The 27,677-nt window shown below is 40.1% G+C and overlaps 1 protein-coding gene across 1 annotated transcript; it reads left to right on the top strand.

Moving 5' to 3' along the window:
• PITRM1 (pitrilysin metallopeptidase 1) lies at positions 1-27,145 on the top strand. Its single transcript, XM_066314796.1, has 27 exons — positions 1-123; positions 291-393; positions 1,321-1,427; positions 1,974-2,125; positions 2,544-2,658; positions 2,767-2,863; positions 3,255-3,415; positions 4,670-4,796; positions 5,443-5,531; positions 6,060-6,188; positions 7,898-8,011; positions 8,393-8,489; positions 12,494-12,628; positions 14,532-14,670; positions 16,081-16,197; positions 17,072-17,204; positions 17,896-18,016; positions 18,794-18,870; positions 19,170-19,335; positions 19,460-19,560; positions 20,508-20,628; positions 21,415-21,486; positions 22,492-22,604; positions 23,058-23,183; positions 24,375-24,520; positions 26,092-26,194; positions 26,672-27,145. Exons 1-27 carry the CDS (start codon positions 5-7, stop codon positions 26,763-26,765), a joined length of 3,174 nt encoding a protein of 1,057 aa, XP_066170893.1. The 5' UTR covers positions 1-4; the 3' UTR covers positions 26,766-27,145.
• Positions 27,146-27,677: the final 532 nt, after the last annotated feature.

Here is a 27,677-nt window from a genome sequence, read left to right as displayed (position 1 = left end):
GCCAATGCGGGCGGGGCGGCGGCGCCTGCGCTGGTGTCCGCTGCGCTCCGCTCCGTGCGGCCCGGCCTGCCCGGCCCGCTCCGCCATGTGGAGCCGCTACCGGGGGCTGCTGGGCCGCGGCCGGTGAGCGAACGGGAGCGGGCAGGACCCTCGCCCCTGCGGTGCCCCGGCGCTCTGCCGAGGGACGCGGAGCTCCGGGCACAGGGCCCTGCTCCCCGGGCCGGTGCCGGTCGCGGCTGGGGCACCGACGGCGGGAGCGCGTTTGTTGAGAGGGAATGGTGTCGTTTCAGGTCCCTGAGCCGCAGGGCGTGGAGGTGGAAGAGCGTTGCCGCGAACGAGAGAGCGCTGCAGTACCGGGTGGGCGAGCGGATCCACGGCTTCACCGTGAAGCAGGTGAGTGTCCCCGCCGGCGGCGTTTGCTCTGTGTGTGTGCATAAACTTCGCCGTGCTGGGAAGGCACCTGGGGGAGCCCAGGCGGCTGCGCATGAAATACTTGCTTCGCGTGGTCAGTCAGAAATGATTCAGGAGTTCCTTCTCTGTAAAGAAGTACTTCAGGTGCCATTAATACATATTCTTGTAGGGGGCTGTTTCTGGAGTAAATATAATGCACCCCACGAGCTTGTGTGTTGGCCGCAGATGTGACCTTTCAGTGTGGCCTTCTGAAAGTCCTGACAGATAACGGAACTTCAGTGTGCGAGTGTGTGAATGTGATAAACGCATTCAAATAATGTGTGTCATTTTGAAACTCTGCTTGCTCAGAGTGGATAAGTTTGTGGAAGGTTGCCTGTCAAACGCTATGTCAGTGATATGAAAACAGACAGCCAGAAAATGATCCTTCCTATATGTACCTTTCCTAAGGTACACTTAATACCTCTGTTGGAAACCTGCTGTTGAAATACGTTGAATTTCTTTCTACTTTTTTAAAGGAAAAAAGCAGGATCAGCTAGTAAATATTGTAGTGAGAAGTGATTGCTAGTGACAGAGCTAGTGGTAGAACAGGGTCCTTGCTTTTTTCTATATCTGCCCTAGCCACTGACCTTTGAATATAAGGCTTTTCTTTTGTATTTCTGATTGAATTTTTATCTGTACCATAAGAGTATGGTTCTTTCATGGTAGTATATTTTCACGGGGTTATAAATTTTATTTAAATATTATTTTCCATTTAGATAATTTTTTTCCCCTCAAACCACAGGAGCAAAAATTTAATACTGTATAAGCCGGTATTATCTATAGGACCGACAGACTAATTCCTATATCATGCACAGTTTATTTGACCTTGTTGAAGTCACACTGCAATACAGGTGTGTTCTTCCAATGCAGGTGACAGCTGTTCCTGAGCTGTTCCTGACTGCAGTGAAGCTTAGTCACGATGGGACAGGAGCCAGGTATTTACATGTGGCTCGGGAGGACTCCAATAATCTGTTCAGGTAAGACATTAATATCGGTATTACACATTCAATCTCCACATCACCTTGTGTTTTTTCAGTTGTAATCCAGTATCATGGCTGGATTATTCTGTGATAACAGGGAGGACAATAGTTCTTTTGTAGGGCTGCTTAGAATTTTTCAGGTTAGAACAGATATCATGAAGTCAGTTGTTTCAGTCTGCTGCTCAAAACAGGGTCAGTGTTTAATTCAAGTTCAGTTCTGCCTTGAAAACTTTCAGGGACAGAGATTATGCAACCATAACCTTCCATGAGTTTTTTTATTTGAGCCTCTTGGGTATAAAGAAATGTGTTTACTCATGTGCTGAGAACTTCTGTACTAGCTCCAGAAATAGAAGTGCAGAGGCTGTACACACTCTGAGAAAGATGGGTGAGTGCCCGGGAGCATGAAGAACTCAAACTCTGCATCCTGGTGTGTGCCATGTTTGCTGTTAGGCAGCGATGATGCTCCCATAAATCACAGTTGCAGGTAGGGGTGGGTGGACTTCTCCCAAATGACTGAATCCCTCTTCATGTTCTCTCTTGTAGTATCCAATTCCGAACCACTCCGATGGACAGCACTGGGGTCCCACACATTCTGGAGCACACGGTGCTGTGTGGCTCCCAAAAGTATCCCTGCAGAGATCCTTTCTTTAAAATGTTAAACAGGTCACTCTCCACTTTTATGAATGCATTCACAGGTAAGCCCAAAGGAAATAATACCACTTAAAATGCATGAAGTTTTATTGCAGTAGAGATGTCTGTTGGGTCTCCTTAGTTTGGCTTTGGGGAGCCATTATTATTGGGTGTGAATGTTGTGAGATATTAAAAAGCCAACAAGGCAAGACAACAAAATAAGTCTTGTTCATTTTTCAAAGTCCCAGTAGAGCTGGAACTTTGTAGTATACAAAAATGCATTTAATTATTTATATGGATACATGACCAAAGCAAAGTTTTCATAGTAAAATAGCTGCGGTGTTAAATATATGTATTCCTCAGCAAAAATACATTTCTTGTCTTCCAGTTATTTATGTGGATGAGAAATAAAAAATCAGCAATGGCAAAATGCGCCCTAGACTTTCTAAAATTCTGATTATTTTTACCTTTATTTATGTGCAGCTAGTGATTACACACTCTATCCATTTTCAACACAAAATCCCAAGGACTTTCAGAACCTCCTGTCAGTGTACTTGGATGCAGCTTTCTTTCCATGTTTACGTCAGCTAGATTTCTGGTAAGACAGTTTGAGATGTATACAAACCTTAAAAAAAAAAAAAAGCCCCGCTCCCCCAAATCAACATAACCTTCAAACTCTCAACACTTGCTATTATTTATTTTTCAGGCAAGAAGGTTGGAGGTTAGAACATGAGAACCCAGCTGATCCTCAGACACCTCTAGTCTTCAAAGGAGTTGTTTTTAATGAAATGAAAGGGGCATTTGTAAGTTTTGTAGATGTTTGTTTTAAGGCCTTACAGATGGTGAAGTAGCTTCAGCTGTAGGTTATCAGTGGCAGTATTGCACCAGATTCCCATTCCTCCTTTTGGCAATTTAAGTCCTTAGTAAAGTCAACACTGTTGCATAGAATTTTTTTAATGAGCCTGTAAAAAGTTTGTTTATGTATAGAAATGCACCTTGTTAATGGATTTTATTGTAAAATACTCTACTGCATTAATATGGAAACATAGCTGCTTTTATTAAAGTACATGGGACTGCCTGCTTGTGTGAGGAGGTTGTGTAAGTTAGAGCTCTGAGGTCTTATTATTGGGAACCTTTTGTCTTTAAAATGTGTTTTAGTGGCTTTTTTCTGAAATGTGGTGTTTTCCTATTAAGACAGATAATGAGAGGATATTTGCACAGCACCTGCAGAACAAAATCCTTCCTGATCACACTTACGGTGTAATTTCTGGTGGAGATCCATTATGTATTCCTGACCTTACATGGGAGCAGCTTAAGCAGTTCCATGCCACACATTATCATCCAAGCAATTCCAGGTATGTGAGATCAGTGATTAACTTCTTAGATTATTGGGTTAGCGCTTGCTTTGTATTCTTGTGAGGAGAAAACCAGAAGCACAGTGTTTTTATCCACGTGGCCAGCAACAAAGATAACCTGTGCCCTACAGCAGCTAGAACAGCATGGAAGCAAGGATTTTTTTTTTCTAGAAAGAGCAGTGAAGAGTGAATTGAAAGCAGGAAAGAAAAGTGGCTAATTTTCTCAGGTATGTCTGTTTGCCTGATCATGAGGATGTGTTTCGGGATTGATAGAGCTGAACTCCTGTGAGCTGGGGGGGAAGGAAGCATACTAGTAAGAATTTAGCAGCAATATTAGGGAGTTAAGATACAAGTAGCACAGATTAATCTAAGGGCTCCTGTCCTCTTTGAAGTAACACAGATTCAGTTAGAAGTTACAAATGAACGATTTAATTTCCTCCTGCATCACATAGTACTGTAGTGAGTTCTAAATAATGGATAGTAATTTGATTCAGGTACTGGTTTGGTTGGTATTAATAAGGTATTAAAACTGGAAGTCAATTTGAAAGTTACACGCAGGAAAATAATTCTGTCTTCTGTACAAATTTTTTAGCCTGTTAGTCTGTTTAATTCGCTTGTGGAACATCAGCTTGTGTCATGACAGTGAATTTACAATCCCTTGACTTTTTTCATAATCCCAAGTGTTCTGCTGTACTGGTGTTGAGATTTTAATCAGGAGATGAGATTCACCTGAGGCATAGCTTATGTTCATATTTGGCCCAGTGGAAGTCATTTAGGTGTGAGAATGTGTTTGGTGGACTGACCATGGAACACAGCCACGTTTATAGACAGACAAAACTTAGGACATTAAGTCTAGGATTTTAAGTATAAAATATTTATACTTGAAGTGTGAGGACCATAAGAATTTTGTCTTCTGAAACTTAGGAGCACTGGGTTTCTGGCTTCAATTCCTAATATTTTTTTCTGGAACATTGTATATTTCTGCAACTGAATAAATTTGTACATAATAAAACTGAATTTAGTGAAAGTAGTAAGGTGTTTAGTGGCCCACAAGCTGAGAAATGTGAATTTTTATCAAGAGGTCTCTGAATTTTATATATGTTGCATAGGTTGAAGACCCACCAAACTATTTTCCATTTGAGTTGTAACAGAATTGCTGGAAAGTACATGAAATTCAGAGTATAATACAAGTAGCTACTGGTAAATTTCATATTAAATCAAATGCTTATTCCCAATATTTTATTTGAAATGCAGATTTTTCACTTATGGTAATTTTCCACTGGAGCAACATCTGAAGCAAATACACGAGGAAGCATTGGTAAAATTTGAAAGAATTGAATCAAATACTGACATCCCAAAACAGAAACTCTGGGAAAAACCTGTAAGTAAAACCAACAAACAAACACCACTACACCCAACACCCCCCCCCGCCCCAGGTTAATATTTTAAACTAACCTGCTGAAGTTACTCTTTTGTTTAGAATTGTCTAAATGAGCTGAAGTATTTTTATTTTGGTTACATGGGGGACAAACTACACTTACTTTTGAGTTTCAGTAATGTAATGATTGCCTGCAGTTGTTTGTTTCTCTTACTTCCAATTTTCAAGTCCCTTGCCATTTGAAGTACTTATTAATGGAAAGCTTTTAGGGCTAATACTGATACTTAGTGTCAGGAAATATGCTTTCTAATGGTGTCAAAAATAATATCCATATTCTCTTCCTCCCCCTCCTCCTTTTCCTCCTTGGCTTGCCCAGAAGTGTAAATATTCTTCCAAAAACAGCTCAGATTGTTATTTATGGCCAGACTTTCTTCAGCCTCTCCTGTGTTATCCACTTCTAAAAATTGAGATGCTATGCACATTTTTCAATACAATTTGTGTTTATTTGCTCACGGATCTTGAATTTACTCATGAGCGTCTGTAAAATTATTTTAAATAATTGCAAAGATGATGCTATGAAGATGCAAGTAATTTTTTGTTTGTAACTTCTGCTCTGAGTTTAGTGTGTATCATTTATTTTATTTTACAGAGAGAACACAGGGTAACATGTGGCTTAGACTCCTTTGCTGCTGATCCTTCCAAGCAGACCACAGTCAGCGTCAGCTACTTGTTGACAGAGTGAGTATATCAAAATGAAATTCTGGATAAAAGATTCATTTTAGATCCTTAGGCAAGGTGCAGGCATGTTTTTTGTCCCCAGTCCCTCTTGGTAAATGTTATCTCTGAAGAAAATAAGGCCATGGGAAAATAGATGAATCTTGCTTTACTAAATAAAAGTGTAATTGCTGAATAATTAGCTTTAGCAGATAGACACAAGAAAAATCAAGTGTTAATTTACAAAACTGTTCAGTGGATGAGACATTTGAAAACATCTTCCTTTTAATTCCCTGCCATGTGCAAGCTCTTCTGTATGACCCTGCTACTAACTTATCCTCCCCTTGCAGCCCAATTTAAATTGCTTTCCTGGTAGTTACAACAAGTGAAAGATGCAGAGCCCTCCTGTTTCCCTAAGGTCTGATGCAGCGTTCACAGCTGACACTTATTTCTCCCTTGCTGCCTCTGCCTTTGTTTTCTAGTTCTTTTGAAATGGACTCAGTGATACTAGGTGTCACATATGGTTTTTAAGTACTAATAGTTTTTCTTCAGTATTACAGACACTTTTGAGACGTTCACCTTAAGCCTGTTATCTTCACTGTTGGTTGATGGGCCAAATTCTCCTTTTTACAAAGCCTTGATTGAGTCTGGCGTTGGTACGGATTTTTCTCCTGATGTTGGGTAAGTGTTGCAATTCACATTTCATCACTATGAGCCGTGTTAGAAAAACTGAAAAGCAATTTTAAGTTGGAAGAACTCATCTCTTATGCAGACAATTTACACCAGAGTAATCTTGTTTTAATATTAAAACATCATAAGAGTTTCTCCTGGTGAACTGTAAAGCATTCTCAGATGTAATTTTTGGCTCATCAAAATACTTGCTTAGAAGCTAAATTGGTTTAATCAAAGTTATATTGTTTACAGCTTATGAACCGTAAAAATGGAGAGATGGAATAAAATATGAAATACCTTCAGTGCCTTAATTTACCTGGGTTTTTCATCCTGGATATTTAAGTATTACTCAGAAGTGTTTGTGAGCTCTTCTCTGTAACCATGTTACTTTTATTGCTTTAATTTTATGGTTTAGAAGTAGGTAGGTTTGTCACAAATGTGCCTTTGTGCAATCAGGTGCTGTTAACCTGCCATCACCTCAGTACAAAAGGATGTTTCAGGTGACACTTGCTCCAACTGGATGGAGCTCCCAGTTCTTTCTTCCAGCTGCAGCTCCCAGCCCATATCCTGAGTGCTGTCTGCACTGAGCTTGGACTCAGCTGCATTTTGCTTTTTTTTTGTCAGCACAAAGAAAGAAGTGCTTTCCAGGCATGATTCATCTGACTGATTTCTAGACTTGAGGCTGACAAAAATCATGCCTTTTTCTTCAGTGACTCTCTCAGGTGTTTGAGTGCAAAACCTTATTATGCTCACCCATGAATTTAATGTCTTACTCTGCCTGGCTTCCTGTGCCATGTAGGCATCTTAATATTCCAGAGCATGGCAGTAGAAATCTGTCTTAAGACACTGGAGTAAGGGATTATGTTATATTTTTTTGTCAGCTGGTCCTTTTCCAGCTTGGCTGGATTGATAGGGAGTTGAACTGTTCTATGAGCTGGCTTTAATTTGCCTTAGTGACTGTAGTGATGAATCTACAAGAATAAGGTTGAGTCCAGAGATGAGTATTGCAGAATCCAGTGCCTGAGCTTGCCATTGAATTCTTTCTCTGGTTTTTAGACGTGTAATAGTAGTTGTTTATGAGTGCCTGTGCACCTATTGCTTTTTGTTTGTTGGCTTTGGTTTGAACTGCTAGGTGTTCTGTATTTCTGCAAGTGCCAATTTGTCTCTCTAAGGATGAGCTCTGTGATTAACACTGTCTGACAGCTTGGACAAAATTGTCTGTACTGTTATATTTTTTTTAAGACAGTTGATAACAATTGCAGCAAACATGGGAAACTTCACCTTAACCACTTACTGTACAAACACTGCTTTAGAAGTATTTCACTTGTCTGCTTAAGTGGAATGTATGTGTTTGGTGTTACATGCTGCTAAAATTTTCACCTTAAAAACGGGAGACTTCTTTACTTGAAGGAAATTACAGATGAATGGGAAGATTAACAGCAAATACTAGCTTTACTTCTGTAGCTGTTTTTCTTTCTCTAAAACCATATGCTGTAGGTTTTCTTAGCAGTGGCTACTACTACTGAAATTGAACAAAAAAATGCTTTTAAGTTCCATTTCTTGCCTCTTTGGTAATTACTTTCTATCTAGCTTTTAAAACCTTGTGTGTTTGTATATGTGGAAACAAAGGGTGTTTTTTCCCTTCTCCTGCCCTTGTTGGCAACTGTCATGCTTAAGTTGTAGTACTTGTCATAACAGTTGGTTATGTTTTACTCTAGGTTTAATGGCTCAACAAGAGAAGCTTATTTCAGTGTGGGTCTACAGGGTATTGCTGAAGGAGACATTGTTACTGTGAAACAGATAATTGATAGAACAGTCGATGAAGTAATTGAGTAAGTAATGCTAAATTTTTAAGAATACTTAGATAATATAATAATATCTAGACATGTAATAATACAGACATATATATATAAGAATATGCATTAAAAATCTTGTTATATGACAATAAAGGCACCAAAGCAGAAGTAATATTTCTGCTACTTCCTTTATTGTAGCTTGTTCTCATCAGTGTAACCTTTGTGAGTTTAATGGTAGTTCAGTTTCTCTAAATGACACAACATGATTAGATTATTTCATATCAATTTTAATTCAGTGTGAAAGATGTTATGTTGTAATGCTTCCTTTATCAATCTAATAATTCATTTTCATAACTTCACTTAAAATGATCAGTGTTAATGGCTATGATTTCCTTCTCTCATCACCCCTTCCCAAAGGAAAGGATTTGAGGAAGATAGGATCGAAGCTCTACTTCACAAAATTGAAATTCAGTTGAAGCACCAGTCTACGAGTTTTGGACTTGCCCTGACATCTGTAAGTCTGCGTGTGTGGTTTTTTTCAGAATAGTTAAAAAAATCTACTATCTGTGTCTTTATAAAATACAGGGTCTTTTTATTGGCTCCTGATGTATAAAACTTTCCACTTAAGGGATCTTCCTTTGTCATATTGTGTACATCTTTCTTCTTTTTAGTAGCTGTCAGTCTGTCTGTGGATTTCCCACTGTAATCAGGCAGGCAGTGAGCCTGTTGTCTTTGCCTGCATAGCAGCTTTGATTGCAGTAGACTGGTTACTTCTGTGAGGGGCATATCATACTGTCTCTGGGAGCTGTATGTTTTGGCTAGATGCCTGTGTATTTTCTATAAGCCAAATAGAAGGACTGTATTTTTCTATGGACTTTAGGATTGTACTGCTGTAAGTTAATTTCTAGATTCACAAGGGGAAATGTGCAGCAATTTGATTCTTGGCCTCAAATTTTAATACCAAACTGTTACAGAAAATCCATTCCACAGCAGAATGTTGTGTCTTGAAGCAGTCTGCAAGTCATCGTGTATTTGGAATGAGTGAGGTGCAGTATTTGCAGTCACTGTGGAAATCAGGGTCTCCTGCGGCCACTCATTCTTTAATCTGCTCTGTTTTTTCCGCTGGGCACCAACTCCAGTTCCTCAGTGCCTGTTTTGCTTTCTGTCTCTCAGGTGATGTATTTTCTTTGCATGAGCAGGATTTCATTCCTAGATATACACAGGCAAAGAAGCAGAGCCCTGGATTAACAGGAGATTTGTAAATGGAGGAGCACAAACAAAAACTGTTTCAAATCAGATTCCCAAGCAGCCAAATAGGCAAATTGTGGATATTTAAGTGTCTGTTATGTTTCATGGTAAATCTGGTAAAATATGCCTGACTTTAATAGTCAGTACTTTCTGGCATGCCTTCATATGTTGTGAGTAATTCTGTCTGATGAAATATTTATGGATATAACTTTATCCCTCCACATTTTTAAGTCTTGAAATTGATTCAACTGCTATGCTTTCATTCTAAAAAAGAAAGCTCTTGAGTATTTGTTACTTTTAAAGACCAGTCTTGCAGGATTTAATGTTAATTTTCCCACAGACGAGAGTAATGTTTCAGTTTGTTTCCCTGAAGTCGTATTTTAGAAGTTTTGAAAAGGGCCTAGTTATAGGGACCTAGTTATAACTAATGTGATCATACAATCATAGAAAGATTTGGGTTTGAAGGGACCTTTGAAGATTATCCAGTTCCAACCTCCCTGCCATAAGCAGGGCCATCATTCACTAAATCTAGTTACTCAAAGAACTTTTGAGATGTCTTCAAATACTTCCAGGGAATGGGGCACCCACAGCTTCTGTCAACAACCTGTTCCACTGTCTCACCACCCTCATAGTAAAGAATTTCTTCTTTATATCCAGTCTAAATCTGCCCTCTTTCAGTTTAAAACCATTGCTGCATATCCTGTCTGTACAGGATTGTAAAAAGTCTGTCTTCTTTTAAGCCCTCTTCGTATACTGAAAGGTCACAGTAAGGTCTCTCCAAAGCCCCTTCCTTCTCCAGACTGAGCAACCTCAAGTCTCTCAGCCTTTGTAGGAGAGGTGTTCCAGCACTTTGGTCTTTTTTGTGGTCCTCCTCTGATCTACTCCAACAGGTAGATGTCTGTCTTGTACTGCAGGCCCCAGAGCTGGATGTGGTACTTCAGGTGGGGTCTAATGAGAGTGGAGAAAAGGGCAGCAGCATCACCTCCCTCACCCTGCTGGCCCTGATTCTTTTGATGCATCACAGGATACAAGTGACTCTCTGGGCTGGGAGCACATGTCGTGGTCTCAGTTCCAATTTCTCATCGACCATTGTCCCCAAGCTCTTCTCTGCAGGTCTGCTTTCAAACCTTAAATGACTAAACTTGTACTGATTTGGGGTCATTGTACTTGTACTTGTAGTGATACTGGGGTCATTGCCCCAGCCCCAGTGCAGGACCTTGCACTTGGCCTTGTTTGAACTTCATAGGGTTCACATAGTTGCACTCCTCAAGCCTGTCCATGTCCCTCTGGATGACATTCCTTCCCTCGAGAGTGTCCGCCACACCTTTCAGCTTGGTGTCATCTGCAAACCTGCTGCCAGTGCCCTCAGTGCCACTCCCTGTGTAATTAATTAAGGTGTTAAATAGTATTGGACCAGTAACAGACCCCTGAGGGACAGGCAGTGCTTGTTACTGATCTCCCCTTGGATGCTGGCCATTGGACTGCAACTGCTTGCATGTCACCATCCAGCCAATTCCTTATTCATCCACCAAATCCATCTCTTTCCAATCTAATAATGAAGGATGTTGTGTGGCACTGTCAAAGGTCCTGTGAAAGTCAAGGTAGGTGACATCAGTTTTGATATTAGGAAAAAGCTGTTACAAGAGGGTGGTCAGACTTTGGAACAAGATTTCCTGGTTGGCTGGGATAGAGTTAAATCTCTTCCCAGTGGCTAGAAGGGAGCTATGTTCTGGGTTTGTGCTGATAACATGGGGGTGTTGTTATCATTGCTCAGTGTTGGCAAAGTTTCAAGGCTTTCTCTGCCTGTCCCCCCACCCCACCTGCCAGGGGGCTGGTCATGGGCAAGGAGCTGGGAGGGGGCACCAGGGGACAGCTGACCCCAAATGACCCAAGGGCTGTCCCACACCATGCTCAGCAGTAAGAGCTGAGGGAAGAAGAAAGGAAGGGATGTTTGGAGTGATGGTGTTTGTGTTCCCAAGTCACCAGTGTATGTGATGGAGCTCTGCTGTCCTGGGGATGGGGAACATCTGCCTGCCTGTGGAAAGCAGGGAATGAATTCCTTGGCTTGCTCTGGTTGCACACAGCTTTTGCTTTACCTGTTAAATTGCATTTATTTCAGCACATGTGTTTCTTTACTTTGACCCTTCTGATCCTCCCCCCACATCCTGCTGTGAGGGGCAGAGAGTGAGTGGCTGTGTGGAGCTGAGCTGCCAGCCAGGGATGAACCCTGACACCAAAGAAGTGGTCATGGCTTCAAGCCTGTCAGTGTTCAAAAACTGCTGGGACAATGCTCTTAGATACATGGTTACACTTTAAGGCTGCCTACTGAGAACCAGGACTGAACTGCTGTAATGACCCCACAGCAGCCTCAAATAGGGAGTGACCACTTCTATTTCAAGAGAATCATCTCAAATGTGTTCTAAAAGAATACTATGCTTTGTATCGTATTAGGGAATTTCCATAGAATAGATAAAAATAGTTATTACTGAAAAATGCAGAAGGCTTATGAACCTCCTCGTAATTAAAGAGGTAAGAAAAGAAAAGATGGCTTTGACAGTTATGATGCATTTGTTCTCTACATAAAGCCTTTTAAAGGCGTTTTTTAATATATGTCTTGGGATTTTTATACTTTGTTTTTGTTTGTTTTTTTTTTTTTTTTCCCCGTTCACACAGAGTAGAAATGGAAAAACTTTAGTATCTTGCACTTACGATATTTTGGAGAACTTTTAATAGCAACTTCAGCAAACTCAAATTTGAAAATAAAAGAAATATCTTGGGGGTATTTCTGGTTATTTAGTATTTTCTTTCTCTTACGTTTCATGTAATTTACCTGTTTGGGTCACCTTCCTATAAATCATTTCATCTAGCTGAAACAAAACTGTAGTGTGTATGTACTACTTTGTCTCTACCACCTGTTTCTGTTTTTCTTCTTTTGTGAGCTAAAAAAATTAATTTTAATGTGAGAGACTAAAGAATATTACAGCATATTTCCAGATATGCACAGCTATGCAACAACAACAAAAAAGATAGCAATTTAAAAAATGGTGGTTTGGTATGGTGAAATTAGGGACAAGAATGGACAGAACAGGAGATAGGTGATGATGGAATAGAATCTTTATCTGAACAATATTCTTCTCCCTACAGCTACATTAGGACTACTCATTCTGTGTCTGCTATTCAAGTATAACGTGTTAAGGTGGTTTTGCACATGGATGCTGTCAGTTAGAGAAATGGATTGTCGTGCTTACCTAATTACTCTTTCCCATTCAGTACATAGCCTCGTGCTGGAATCAAGATGGGGATCCAGTGGAGCTTCTGAAGATTGCAGATAAAGTCTCTCAGTTCAGGCAGTGTCTTAAAGAAAATCCCAGATTTCTTCAAGAAAAAGTTAAAACATACTTCAAGGTAGGCAAACTTGCAGAAAGTTATCTTGTATTAATTTTTAAATCACAGTTTTGTATTTGAAGTTAAACTGAAAACTAATTTTTTTGTCACTGTATTTTTGTCACCTGTTTCTAGGTGTAGATTGAACAGCTACACATTCAAATGAAACATGTTAATTTTAATGGCTTAAGTTTTCACTTTTCAAAGTGAAAAAAATTTTATCTGACTGGTCATTTGAAACCACATATAATAGAACACTCATGAAATGGTGATGTTTTACCAAACTGTGATTTGTACGGAAGGGCACATCTCATTCCTTGTGAAAAGTTCAGATGTGAACAGAGAATTTTGGACCTAGTTGTGTGTTAGTATTGGCATAGAAAGCTGTATCTCCTTTTCCTTGCTAAGGATTTGGTTACAAGAGAGATTGTCTTGGTGTTCCTCATGTTCATTGAACTGCTGTCTGAATTTTACTGTCAGTGCCAATTACTTTCTGGTCTTTCTCTTCTTTTCCTCACCATATGTTCTTCTGGAGTTTTTGCAGAAATAAAAAATAAGCAGTAAAGGCACTATAATGTTGAATAGTTCTGAAGCCCTGAATTAGTTAATTCCAGAGGAAAAAAATCCGGTCATAACAATGCAAAAGTGATGTGGGTTTTTTGTGAGCTGGGTTTGTTTTGTTGGCTTTGTTTTGTTTGTTTGCTTTTTTCTAAGGTTTTTGTTTGGGTTTTTCTCTTTTCACTAGTCAACTTGTTTATTTTGAAAGGCAAATTTCAAGTATAAGTAACTGCCACCCTGATTGGAGTAAATCTTGATTATAATATACTCAAAACCAACAGGAGACAGTGGCATCAACTGGAATCAGTTTTTCTAAGAACATTTACTTGTGACTGGAGGTGGTAGGGAGCTGTGTAGGGAAGAAATACAGATGCAGTATTTTTGTGACTGTCCTGTACTGTGTGGGTCTGTCGAGGGGACTGAGGCAAAGGCACATCTCAGAAGGAAATTATGAGAATAGTTGGATTTTCTTACATCATAAGATTATGCACTGTTGTACCTTGTGCTGGGAAATTATTAAAGTAGGGAGTAAGGGAGAGAATATCATTCTCCCTGTCCATTTTACTATGGCTAGTTAATTTTAATTTCTTTCTTTAACTATGCTGTCAGGTTTCTGTACTCTTTTCACACACACATAAAACAGGATCTGATTACATTGTCCCAGATTATTGGTGTCTGTCAGTGCCAGATGTTGCTGTTTGACTCCTCCATTGAAATGGACATTTTTTGAGGTCACTGCCTTTTGACTGCCCTCCCTTTCCTATTATGGAAAATAGAAGCTGCTTGAGTAATTTTGATATTAAAATTCTACAGCCTGGTATAAACAAAGAAGAATTCAACAGCAGTTATGACAGTTGCATAATGGCTGGAGTTCTGTGGCAGCAAGGCTGATGTGTAAAGCATTTCTGAGCAGGATAAGGCATGCACATTCTACATCATATGGGATCTCTGTGCACTCAAGCTCGGGCAGGTTGAAAGAGGTGTTTAATCAACATTTAACAGAATTGCCCCATCTCAGAACACCCTCCAGATAAAACTTGGGGCATGTAGCTCTGTAGCATTATGTACAGTTGTTCAACCTGGATTTAATTAAACTAATGAATACTGTTTGCTGTTGAGAGATTCTGACTCTAGACTGAAACTTAGCAGAAGGCTGTTGGTGCTTGTCCTTGTGGTGAGCAGCCTCTTCCTCACAGCAGCTTGTTCTGTAGGAAATCAAGAGTTCAGTCTGTGTGGTTGGGATACTTTTGATAACATGCAAGCCAAATAATGCACAAGCTGTTTATCTGCTGCTGATGGAGCAGTAATCTGAGGCTAGGAAGTTGTCCTCTGAATTAATACTTTGTTTTGGGATATATTTCTGCAGGATAATCCACACAAATTGACTCTGTCAATGAGTCCAGAGGAAGACTACCATGACAAACAAGCTAAAATGGAGGCAGAAAAGCTGGAAAAAAAGGTCAATGCACTTTCTGAAGAAGAAAAAACACAAATCTTTGAAAAAGGTAAACTTGCTTTTTCACATTTTTATTTGTATACTGGTTTTTTAGCTGTTGTTCTGTAGAATATCTTAAATTCTCAGGTACTCTCCAGTGTTTGCTCTGAAAAGGATGGGGTTTTTTGTTGCAAATTTGTATATATGTGTTACAGGGCTATGCAGTGTAGTGCTTACACTACAGTTTGTGGTAGTATATTCTCTTAGTTTTAACACTCAAAAATAGAATAATCAATGTCTTCATTAGGGCAGAAGAAAGGAAAATGTTTTAAAATACCAATCTGTTTGTTCTTTCCCATGTTAACTTGCACTGAGTGGAAGATGAATTCACAGAATCCCAGAATGGGTCTGGGTTGGAAGGGACTACTGTGGGTCATCTGGGCCAGCCTCCCAGCTCAGGGAGGGACATCTAAGAGCACATGGCACAGGATTGCATCCAGGAGGTTCTGGAATATCTCCAGTGAGACAGACTCCACACCTCTGTGGGCAACCTCTTCTGTGCTTGGTCACTGCACAGTAAAGTTCTTCCTTATGTTCTGTTGGAACTTTTTTGTGCATTGTTTCTGCCCATTGTCCTTCTGCTCAGCACCACCAAGCAGAGCCTGGCTCCATCCTCTTGGCACCCTCTCTTCAGATACTTAAATATCATGTACCTTGAAGCGGTTTATTTATGAGCATGAGGTCTCCTCCATGCTCCTGTTAAACTTCTATTTTGTAATTATATTTCTTGTATTTTCTGGTTAAAAAGCCAACTGTAAAAGTAATGCTGGGTTTAACTTATTCTGGAGAATAATTTATACTTGAAAACCATGGGCAGTCATCTAATTTTGTTAAAGCAGTGTCTAGTCACAGAAATCCTCCAAAAATGTGGCATTAATCGTCTGAAGCTTTGGTGTGTGACAGGAGATAGGGAGCACAAAATCAGAGAAGGCTTTCTACTTTCAGAGATAAATTGGAGAGTACTCAGAGGTGACCAGCTGGTATCTGAAAGTCTGAAATGTGAAAGTAATCACAACAATTTAGCTGCATCAGTGTTCTGACAGAGCACTTGAGTAAGAACTGGAGCGGATGGGGTTAGAAAGAAGCTTCTTATCTGCCAGGTCTGGGTCGATGCTTGCAGAACTGAGTGACAGAACAGACTGGCAGGTGTCACTTAAAGATTAAATTGCATGTCACTGTAAACACGTTGTGAAGAGAGGATTGGAAAGAGAATCTAACAAAAGTGTTCTCTTTGCTGCTGTTACATGGTAATCTGCAGAATTTGCTTTAGTAAAGTATTTGCAAAATAGGGAATAGAAGACTCCAAACTTGACTCTTGAGTTTTTCTGGTCTGCATCATCTCAGTAGGTTTTAGGTCTTGACAGCACTTTCACTACAAGCTGAAAATGACAATTTGGTTTTCTCTCTTATTCCTTACTAGGTTTGGAATTAATTGCTCTTCAAAGCAAACCTCAGGATACCTCTTGTCTCCCAGCTCTAAAAGTGTCTGACATCGAGCCCAAAATCCCCTTCACTGTGCTGGAGACAACACTCACAGGTTGGTGTCACCACTGTGTCATGTCCCAAAGAGCAGCACTGCTGGGCCCTTCCCTGGCTGCTGGCCCAGCTGTGGCCCCTTGCCCAGCACATGGGCTGGCTTTGTGGCCCATAGCTGTGCTCTTTTCCCTCCAGCCCAGCACCTCTGGGCACACATGGCAGTGGATCCGCACAGCTGTGGCCTCTGGCTGTTTTTTACAGAATAGGACATACAGGAGCCATGGGGAAAAAAAAGAAGTTACTGTCATTCCTCATAACTTCAGTGCAAGATTTTCCCAGTGCTAGAAGTTTCCCCAGAGACTGATAGGAGATAGATCTAAATTTTGTTACAGTTTTGACAAAATTTTGCGGGTAAATACTGTTTTGTAGTATATTTCTAACAGACGTTCTTCTTCAAAAACTACCAGCAAATGTCAAGAATGCATAATTATGATGCAGAAAATGCCCTGGTTTTGTGAAAATTCTAATGTCTGTTCTAATGGCCTGGCTTAGGAAGAGTGTACAGTACAAGAAGCTGCTTTCCTCAATTTTTATAGGGATGAAGGTGAAAATAAGGAGGATTTTTTTTTTTTTTACCTGTTTAAGAACAAGTTACTACTTCATTTGTTTGAATGTTGTCTCTAAAATATGACCTCTGGTAGAAGAATTTTCTTTTCAAATTGTCCAGGTGTCCATTACCTTACCTTACCATGGGCAGAAACAGAAAAACCCCTTTGGTCCAGTGTTCAGTGTAATGTGCAAAATTTTAACAAGAATTGGCTCTGAAACACCAACACAAAAATATTCTTAGTGAGATATTCTTGTAAGAAATCATTTTTCTGTGTTTGTAGTAGGAAGCTGCTAGTTATTCTTTGCTGTTGTTTGTTTGTCCCCAGCTGATGAAATTCCTGTCCAGTACTGTGCTCAGCCAACTAATGGGGTGGTTTATTTCCGAGCTGTTTCCAGCCTGAACACGCTTCCTGAGGAGCTCAAGCCATATGTGCCACTCTTCTGCAACGTCATTACCAAGTGAGAGGTTGACTTTCTTGGAAGCTGAAGCAACAGGCTGTAATAGAGCTTGCCAAAATACTAACACTGCCTTTAATAATTCCAGCATCTATTCTTACTATGAAAGGGAAAGGCTGATGAGAAGGTTTCCTGCAGAAAATTGTCTTATTTCCCAGTGTTGCGAAGTTGTTTCCCCTTCTGCAAAAAGTCTCTGCATTGCCTTTTTTCCCAGTGTCAGCACAAGTGTTCCCTCAACAGATTGGAAAATCTCTAAAAATGAGAAATAGCCTAGCAGAGATTGAAGTTTTGACTTGAATAGACTTTTGTCCAATTTTGCTGTGTGAGGACAGAAAGAATGACCCCGTCACAGGGGAAAGAGGAGCACGGAGCAGAGCAAGTGATCTGGGCTGGGAGGAATATGTAATTATTGATAAGAACAACTGATATGGTGGTGTTAATGTAGTTCTTACAGATGTTGGTAGCAAGCCTGCACATAAAGCATGGGTTTTAATACAGCATTTGAAATTAGCAGGATGCTTTAATTGAAAAACTTGGGGAAGCTTTTATAAGGCATGAGGTATTATGTTTGCTTGATAATGCCCCAAATAGTTACTAAATTCATATTGTCCTAAACAGACTACAAATGCTACATGGATTTTGGTTTTGGCATACACTGAAAAAGGAAACAAAGCTCTCGGTTTTTTTTTTACAGGATGGGATGTGGAGCCCTTGATTACAGGGAACAAGCCCAGAAAATAGAACTAAAAACAGGTGGTATGTCTGTCAGCCCACATATCATTCCAGATGATTCACACCTGGATGTCTATGAACAGGTAAACTAATCATAACCTGCAGATGTTACACTCACAGTAACAGTTCTGTAGTTGAGGGTCAGTCAGGGCTTCCAGGTAGAGGGTCAAGTTAATGTGCATTGAAAATTTTGTGTATGAAAGGACTCCTGCCTCTTTTGTAAGATGTAAATTAGATAATTACAGTAACTTGGTGCGTTGCATTAGAGGAGCATTTGATGTGGGTGTTCTGTCTAAGGCAGTGCTTCGCTAGCATCTGTCACCATGTTTTTGAGTGCTCCAAAGTATTTTGGAAGCAGAGGGTAGAGGCCAGAATGGTCTGGTGTTACACACAGAGATTGCTGTTAATGTGTGATGTCACTGTTGGCAGCATCATTAGATCTATCTGTTGGGCATAACAGTTCTGGCAATATGACTGGAGATTTTTGCAAACTTGCTAGGGGTCTGCTCTCTGTGGATCCTGAAGTTAAATTAAGGGAATTCCCTTGGAAAAAGGTGCACCCCAGAACAGAACTTGTACTTTATGGGAAAAAATAGGAAACTTTGTGTCTGAACTGCTGCTTGCTGTTGAGAAGAAGAAACTGAGGAATTGCCAGGCTTGCTCTGTGAGAAGAGCAATCATGTTTCATGTCTGCTCTGATTTCAGTAGCACAGCCTGCATTAGAGTGATTTTGTGATGTGTAGCATTAGCTTGGCATTTTTGCATCACTTCCATGAAAAGTTAATGTGCATTTCTTGGGCCATTGCTGTGGTTGTCTTGTGTGAAGGGCTTTTTGTGTTTTGTTTATTTCTTTCCTTCAGGGTGTGCTCTTTTCATCTCTGTGCTTGGATAGAAATCTGCCAGACATGATGAATTTATGGAGTGAAATATTTAACAAGTACAGTACATTGGGTTTTGTTTGTTTGTGGGTTTGCATGTGTTTTGGGGTTCTCTTTTTCACTCGTCCCCCAACCACTCTCCTCTTTTTAGAGATCCTACTTTGGGATTTATTTCCATAATTCTATCTCTAATGTCTTTCTGAACTTATGTGTTGCATCTAAAGCATGACTATATAGTGGATTAAATGGACAGCCAACAGTTTAAAAGCATTTTGTTGAACTTGGGATGGTGAATGATTCAGTAAAATAAATTTCATTGGTGTCCTTTTGCATAAGACCTGCTTATATTCTTTTTCAGCCCAAGATTTGAGGAGGAAGAACATTTCAGAGTGCTGGTTAAGAAGACTGCCCAGGAGCTGTCAAATGGCATTCCAGATTGTGGGCATTTATATGCTTCTATTAGAGCCAGCAAAAACCTTACACCTTCTGGAGAGCTGCAGGAAATGTTCAGTGGGATGGATCAGGTGAGAAGTTAATAATGCCCTTCAGCAAGGCCCAAATCCTTGACGGTGCAGTTACAGGCTGGTTTTTGTTAATTCTTCCTGTTGTTTTAATCTGTGGTCTTTTCTGCCGTCCCTTCCTGCACAGGTGAAGTTGATGAAGAGAATAGCAGAAATGTCTGATATTAAACCAATATTACGCAAACTACCACGCATTAAGAAGTATTTATTAAACAGTGACAACATCAGGTGAGCTAAAAAGAAAAGGCGTATTTTGGTTAAAGAAAGTTCATGGCCTGTGAAGATGCTCTTCTCAGTACATCTTATGGTGTACTGGGGTTTTGTGAAATGGGATGTCCATAGAAAATCTACAGAAATGTTAATTTAAATCCCCCTTGCTTTCAGAAGTAGCTCATTTTGTTCAGTTTTTAAATGGAATGAGAAACAGCAAATTTTATAGGTAACAGTTGTACCCAAAGCTTGTAAGTGACACGTGATTTTACAGAAATAGTCAAAAATTTGCCTTTTATTTTTCCCTTCAAGGTGCCCATTAGACAAATACTATTATATTGTTTTGTAACATTCAAATATAGTTTGGTTTGGATTTTTGTTTCCGTCCTGAAAGGAAAGCAGTGACATTCTTGCTTTATGCATATATTGGAAAAAGTAAAGAGAGCTTTACTCTCTAAAACATTAAAGTATTTAATGTAAGATGCAGTAGTTCCAAAAATGGATCTGTTTCAAGGGACATAAGTTGCAAAGTTTTGGGTTTTAAAGCATGAAATGATAAATGAAATTATGTAAATATCTGTAGTGTTCAGAACCATGTTAGGACTGCCTGTAAAGAGAAAATACAGAAGGCATTATTTTCCTTCAGAGACATTTTTATTTGTAAAACTGAGCTAGTTCTGTGTTGTGCACAAAAGTGGTTTGACAGCTACTGTTCAACTATTGGCCTGAAAGTGTTCTAGGTGAAGCAGAACAACAGCAAGCAATTGGACTGTAATTTTTTTTTTTTAATCAGATGCTAGATTGAGTATTTTGCCTTTCTCTCTCTTAACGATTACCTGGGATCACTGACCTAACATTCTGATGATTTAATAGAAAATGTTTAGAAAGACAAAGTGGTGCAAATTATAGAAGACTCTCTGAAAACACAAAACCATATTTAAAAGCTTGATATGTATTTTTGACAGATGTTCTGTGAATGCAGCACCTCAGCAGATACCAGAAGCAGCTAAAGAAGTAGAAAACTTTCTTAAGGGCATAGCCAAAAGTAAAAAAGAGAGAAAACCTGTTCGTCCACATATGATTGAGGTGAGAAAATGTCATTTGTCATTCGGGCATCAGATACAGTTGACTTGATCCTGTCAGTACCATTGTGCAATCAGGAACAATTTGAACTCAGATATTGTGTCCATGTAAAGATGTCTGAAGAAATCTGCCAGACATCTCTGTGATCAGTTGTTCTGTGTTTTGCCATGGAGTGTCCTCGCTGCAACACAGTGGACAGTGGAAATGCAGTAGATCAGCTGTTGAGCCTCACCCTGGGGTTACTGCTTTGGCATGGGGCGTGGAAAAAGAATTTCCTCCTTTCCCTGTTGCATAAAACTGTAATTCTTTTTTAGCTGAGCTTTACTTGAAATGTTGGCCAAAAGCAAATAGGGCATGATGTGCAGTTCCTCCATTGCATGTGAGTTTGTTTTGTTATCAGGGTGTTTAGGACATTTGGCACAAAATATGCTTTATTCAGTGGAGTTGACAAAGGATCTGCACTGTCACTATGCAGATCTGTCTTAATTTCTGATGTAACTAGAATAAGCTCCCAGTTCCTTACTCGTGGGTGAAATGATGGTTTGTAACTTTATGGGCCTCATTTAATCTGGGTTATGGTGTCTCTCAGTGTCAGATTACTCTTGGAAGAAAATTAATTTGGTATTTGTTTAGGAAATATAAAGAAGCAATTGAGTACCTTGCTTATGTTTATGAAGGCATGGTTTGATGATTGCCTTAAAGAGGTTTGAGTAGAAGGGGTTGCATTTGTAGTAGTCTTGCTCTAAATTGTTAAATCATCTTTTAATATGAGGACTGTCTCTCTTGTAGAAATGTTCAGAAGTGAAACCTGTGGGAAGTGAAATGGTTACTGGTTTGCAGATCACAAGGAAATTAGTTAGTGTAAGTACATTATTGGTGGGGGATATTTGTATTACAGGGTTGTTACTGATGGTAATGGTTCACCTTAAGCTGTTACAGAAGCACAGCACTGAAACGTAATTCATGCCCTTCAGTTCCACAACTAACCATCAAACTTAATCACTTCCAGTTAGTCCCTTCCTTTCCTTGGTCTCCTCCCTAAATGATTCTGAATGTGAATGACACCTGACAGAAGAGAATTAGTAAAAATTAGATTAAAATGAAGATCTGTATTTGGCTGCAGGAATGAAAAGCATACCTGAACTCTCCTTTTAGAAGAGAGGGGTGGGGAGCTCAGTCCAGTGCCCTAAATACACTGCTCTGCTTCACCCAGCCAGAGTTGTGTGAGGGTCTGGGAATGGGGTTCTGAATTTAGGAAAGGTGAGGAGTTCTGAAATAGCAGCACTGAAGGTGTGTAAGGATCTGCTCGTGGTTAAGGGAGCACACAAGCAGATGTATGTGTGAAAGAGGCAAAGGAGTGAGCTCTGCAGAGGCCCAGAGACATGAAGAGGACTGGAAGTTTGGAAGTGAGGTTGTAAGGAAGAATTGAGTCTGTTGCTAGGGATGGTTGAGCAGGAATTTATACTACAGCTACAGTCATAAATAGTAAAATTTTTTTGAAACTGGGTACACAGTTTCTGACTCTGTTTTTAGTGTCTAAAATGGATGGTTGGGACACGATGTGGTGACATGTGTGACACAAAGGGAGAGTTACAGACAAAATCTGTAAAGTGAGAAGTGGGAGTGCAAGGATGGGCAGCTGATGGATGGTGTCCCTGTCCTTTAGTTTTCCAAGACAATTCTTTGTACTGGATTGCTGATACAGGCACAAGCAAAACGTCACTGGTTGCAGGGTAGGATTAAGTGGCAGCTTTAGCATTTGTGTGCCTGCATGCTTAGCAGAATTTCCTAGTTTTCAAAAAAGTGAGAGTTCTCAGATAAGTTGTCTTCACTGCTAACTGTGACAATAATGTGTTCATCTCCTAGGATCCTACTTTCAAGCCATGCCAGATGAGGACCCATTTTGTACTTCCCTTCCCAGTGAACTACATTGGGGAGTGCGTTCGAACGGTTCCCTACACGGCTGCAGACTATGCCAGGTGGGGAGCAGAACATGAGGGAGCTTCTCTGTGCACAGCACAAAATGGAAAGGGTTGGGCTGACTGCACAAAATGGAGTGTTGATAGAAAATGATTTGCAGTGCATTTGTTACAGTCTTTATGAAGGAACTGTTGCGTGGCTGGGCCCAGATGAAGTAATGCTGAGATTAAGTAATTAGAGGCTGCTATCCCCTACCTTGCAATAAACAGCCCTGCCTACTTGGAGCTGTCCTGAGTTGATGGTCCTGTTGCATTTAACAAAGTTCAGTGCCTCTCTGACACTGATGTGACATTATTCAGCTGTTATTTAATACTGAGTATTGCTGCTGTAACTGTCATGGTTTACAAGGAGCAGTGCATTGCCAGTGGGGATCTGGGTGAGCTTCAGAGGCAGCTGAGACCATTACTGTTGCCCAGTTCACATCTTCACTGCTTCTATTTCTCTCATTTCAGCCTTCGAATTCTCGCACGGTTGATGACAGCTAAATTCCTACACACAGAGATCAGAGAGAAAGGAGGGGCTTATGGTGGAGGGGCTAAACTTAGTCCTAATGGCATATTCACATTCTACTCCTACAGGTAACTGTCTTTCTTTCCTCTTGATGGCTGAGGGGACCACTGACTGCATTTGGCTGTGTCTTATTTTTTCACTTCATTGTAGCAATATTGAAAGAAGTGAAATAAAAGGGATGAAATTAAGTGAGTGATTCATTGCTGATGAAGTTAGATTGCCTAATAAAACCATTCTTGCTTTCTCTTGTTTGTGTCCTTGGGAAAGCTTAATTTATCTTTGGTGGTAGCAACCACTGCTGCACCTCTGCACTTTGGTGTTTACTGTCTGAATATCAGATTTATGTGTAACTGACTTTCACTTGTTTCTGGGTTAAGGAGGCCCCAAGAAAGGAAATTCAAGACTACTGTAAATTTGAGACTATGGAGCAGAATGGTGATGTTCCCTAACGTCCTGAGTTTGAAAATACGCAGCTTCCTGAAGGAACTGGCTGAAATCATCAGAGATGCAGTAGAAAGCATTGCTGGTGATGAGCTAGAACTGCTCGCTCTTATTCCTCTCTTGGTAGCCCAGAACAGTTACCTTGTATTTGGCTTACCAGGGCACTTTCAGATGAAATTTGAACTGGAGGTATTATAGTTGTAATCCCCACTAGAAATGTTGTGTGGATAGAGTCCTGGCTTCAGTTGTTTTCCTAGCCCAAAGGCAGCCTGGCACAGTGCTTGGTCAGGCTCCTAACTGAGCTTTGAGCAGCCTGGCCTTTCTGTGAAGCTTCAACAAGGTAGGACTTGTCCTGGTAGTCCTTAACTTCCCAGTAGTCGTTAACCTGTGGCACCTGTTTTACAGAGAGTAAAAACAGGTGTGGCAAGAAAAGCAGCTGAGAGAAGATAGGGCATATCACAAATATCCCTGGTGTGGGCAATAATGGCAGTGGTGCTCTCGGAGCCCACTGACCTGCTTTTAACACAGCACTTCTCTCTACCCTGTCTTGGAACTACTTTTAGGCAGCTGAACTTATGTACCTGTGTATCTAAAATTCTAAATCTGCTTGGTTTGTAACACTACTTTCTTCTGGAAAAGAAACACAAAACCAAACCCTCTTTTTGTACAAATAATAAGTTTAAAATTTGTCTTCCCCCATGTATGTTTGTGTGATGCATAGTAAATTATGAATTAAATGAGAACAAGGAATTTCAGTTTTGCATTTTGTAAGACTGATATAATTAATTTTTATGTTTCCTTTTTTTTTTTTTCCTAAGAGACCCAAATTCTTTAGCCACCTTGAAAACATTTGAAAAAGCAGTGGAATGGGCCAAATCTGGAGAATTTACACAGCAAGATATTGATGAAGCTAAACTAGCAGTGTTTGCTGCTGTGGATGCACCAATAGCTCCTTCAGACAAAGGTAAATTCTTATCATCCTGCCAGGGCTGTCAGTGTTTATTTGCTTTTTAATTTAGCTTTAAAGGGAAGAAAATACTTTGCTAAACTTTGTCACATGATAAAATTTGTGTTTGGCAGATGAAGGATAATGGCAGCTTCAGTGAATCCATTGGTTTCTGTTGCTTCCTTTCAGAAACAACTCATCCACTCAGGCTCTGCTTAAGTTTTGTGTTCATACTGCTCCTCTGTATCAGATGGAAGTAGATTGAGGGAATTATTTTAGGTTTGGAGAACAGACAAATGAAAAGAAATACTGGTCATCTGCTTAAAAAACAGCTGAGGGATTACTTTCCTGACTGAAGCAGGCATATTGACTGTGAATGTCACTAGCCCTTTTTGCATATGTTCTCTGAAGAAATTGAAGCACAGAAGGCTGGCTGCTGGGGTGGAGGGTGTTAGCTTCTTTGCAGATCTGCACTCATGATGCATTGGTAGTCTCTTTTCAGTTTACTAACATGTAGCTTTGCTGTCCTCACTTCCCTCCCTCCTCCCTTGTTCTCAGCTGGATTTCAAGTCAAAACTTGCCCAGTTAAAATACATCTCCTTCCTATACACAAAGAAATTACAAGGTTAAGTTTATCATTATTTTAAAATGTGCTTGTATTAACACTTTCTAAAGAAGAACACTTCAAATTATGCTTTTGCCTGTCAGAATCTGGTTTTGGTGTGGGCAGTTAAAAAGCTGTTGGTGCAAGGTGCACACAAGTGCAGTGCCTCGTGTTGGGTGTTGGTGTCAGCACAGGATGACGAACATTCCTTGGCATTTGAACACAGATCTTAACAGAGCACTGAATAGGAGAGCTCTGTTCCAGAGGCCTGGGAAATGGTGCAAGGAACGCCTGTCCCTTCATGCTCTTGACTCACTGAGCCCTGCAGATGGATGTGAAAACCTTACCTGGCTGGGAAGTCAGCTCTGCCTTGGGCAGGAGGTTGGACTAGTTGACACAAATCCTCCCAGCCCCCTTTATTTCCCTATAGTTATTTACCTGACAAAAAGCTTTTCTGTGATTATTTTTGAATTCTCTGGTTGTTCAAGGAGTGATACTTAGTATTAAAACACTATGGGCAGGTACTCCCAACAAAACATTAGAGCATTTGTATGAAGATTTATGTGCGTGTAGTACAAAAATGTGAGCAAACCTTCATGTCACAGATACATCAAAACTAGTTGAAAATAAAAAATAGTTCTAAAAATAGAAGCTTCATGAAATGCAGTTTAAAGTCGTTAGAACCAACACTCTTCAGATTGAATTATGTCTGAAGTTTCCTGGACCACTGTTATTTTCCGATTTTTGACAAACTAAATAATTTGCCAAAATAATTTTTTTTCCTAAATAGAAACTTGACCCTGGTCTTTAACTTAGGATGTTTGATTCAGTTGTATCTTCTCTCAGACTGATGGTTTGTTTGATGGTAGTCTCTATTCCTTTCCTCAGCACACATTCCTATTGTAGTTTGCTCTCATTCCTGCATGTGGCTGTAACAGATTCCAGTGCACCAGAGCAGTGTGTGGTTTTGTTTTCTTTTCCCTAGGAATGGGTCATTTCTTATATGGGATTTCAGATGAAATGAAGCAGTCGCACAGAGAACAACTTTTTGCTGTCAACAGTGATAACCTGGTGGATGTATCAAACAAGTAAGCCTGTGCTCACTGTCATACTTAAGTTACTGGATTTCTTCCTCTTCCCTCTCTTTCATACTACTTTCACTGTTTTCTTCTGTAAACTAGAAAAGAATATGTTAATTATCTCCTGGTTATTATTATTGCATGTTTAGCAGATGTAACTCCCTCCTACACTCTGAGTTTGTGGGAGATTAGGTCTGATTTACTTTTAAAAGGCCCAGAAACTGACTGGGTAGACTACATGAGTAGGTGTGGGTAGAGACTATATGAGCTGGTTCTACTCCACTTGTCGCATTTTGTGTCTGACTTCTGAATTCCACTATGGCCAAGAACAGGGTTAAGGAGAGACTGTTGTGATTGGGCAAAACACAAGCTATATGCAGCAAAGGATGCTCTTCTGAGATGGGAGCATTTTTAACTTCTACAGCAGAGCTGTGGTTAACTGAATGTAGCAGATTCTCACTTGTTTATTGTTTGTTTTATTTTAAGGTACCTTGCAGTTGGGAAGAGCACTCGTGGTCAGGCTATACTTGGCCCAGAAAATGCAGATATCACCAAAGATCCCTCATGGGTCAAACGATGACTTTGCATCTGAACATCCACAGAAAACAAACCAATCTGTGTGACTACAGCATTAGGGGTTTTTGAGTAACTTCTGGCAGTGCTACGGTCCAGCTGAAATTTTCATTTTTTACAGTGTTCACCAAACCAGTTAGAAGCTCCCCTTCTCAAAATAACGATGTGAAAAATTTTCTAACCATACAGTATTTGAGAGCAAGAATTACATGCTCTGCATGGCAAAGACAGACTTTAATCTTCTACTGAAGCCTCACTCCTCCAATCACATATGAGTACTATATAAATGAAATATTTTTGTATATGTAAAACTCTAGTTTTAAATGGTGTTTTGTTTGAAATCATGTCTGCTGTTGGCTATAAAAAGAGCTGTCTCTCATACTGACAGATTTCATTCTGTGGTGTGGTAATTCCAGCTGCCTTTGCATAAGCCACCTCCAGGCTGAGCAGTGTGTGACAGCTGAGTGAAGTGCTGTGCAGTGGGCGAATCCCTAATTAGTCAGGGAAGTCTATTTTGTATAAAATTCAGTTTAGCTTGACAGTTTGGGCAACATTCAGTTAGATTTCAGTATGCCATGATCTAGTATCTACCTTACTGTCAGGGTCCAGTTAACATAAACTGGCACAAGAAAGCATTTTTGGCTGTTGGTCAGCCTTATTACTCTTCTTCATCAATACTGGGACTGTTCATAATCCTAAACTGTGAGAAAAAGAAAACATGAAGCAAGGGCCAGGTTACAGCCTTAGGAATCTCAAGTTGCTAAAGCTGCTCCTCCCCACTATCAACCCCAAAAACTAGTTTTCTCATTCCTGTCCAAGGGATAAAGATTCCACATCCAGGCCTGCCTCTGAAGCAGCGAAGAAAAACACTTGGCCTGGTGTGACTGACTACTTCCTGCAGAGTTGAGGAAGGAAAAGG

Source organism: Sylvia atricapilla, chromosome 1 (genome assembly GCF_009819655.1).
Source record: "Sylvia atricapilla isolate bSylAtr1 chromosome 1, bSylAtr1.pri, whole genome shotgun sequence".
NCBI classification, from domain to species: Eukaryota; Metazoa; Chordata; class Aves; order Passeriformes; family Sylviidae; genus Sylvia; species Sylvia atricapilla.
This window is presented reverse-complemented; position numbering and strand designations above follow the sequence as displayed.

Excerpts from the sequence above, each read along its gene's own strand:
- PITRM1 (XM_066314796.1), top strand. The coding sequence starts at position 5 with ATGCGGGCGGGGCGGCGGCGCCTGCGCTGGTGTCCGCTGCGCTCCGCT. Across the intron at positions 5,532-6,059 it reads GTCAGCTACTTGTTGACAGA|TATTACAGACACTTTTGAGA; the intron begins GTGAGTATATCA and ends GTTTTTCTTCAG. Across the intron at positions 24,521-26,091 it reads AATAGCTCCTTCAGACAAAG|GAATGGGTCATTTCTTATAT; the intron begins GTAAATTCTTAT and ends TCTTTTCCCTAG.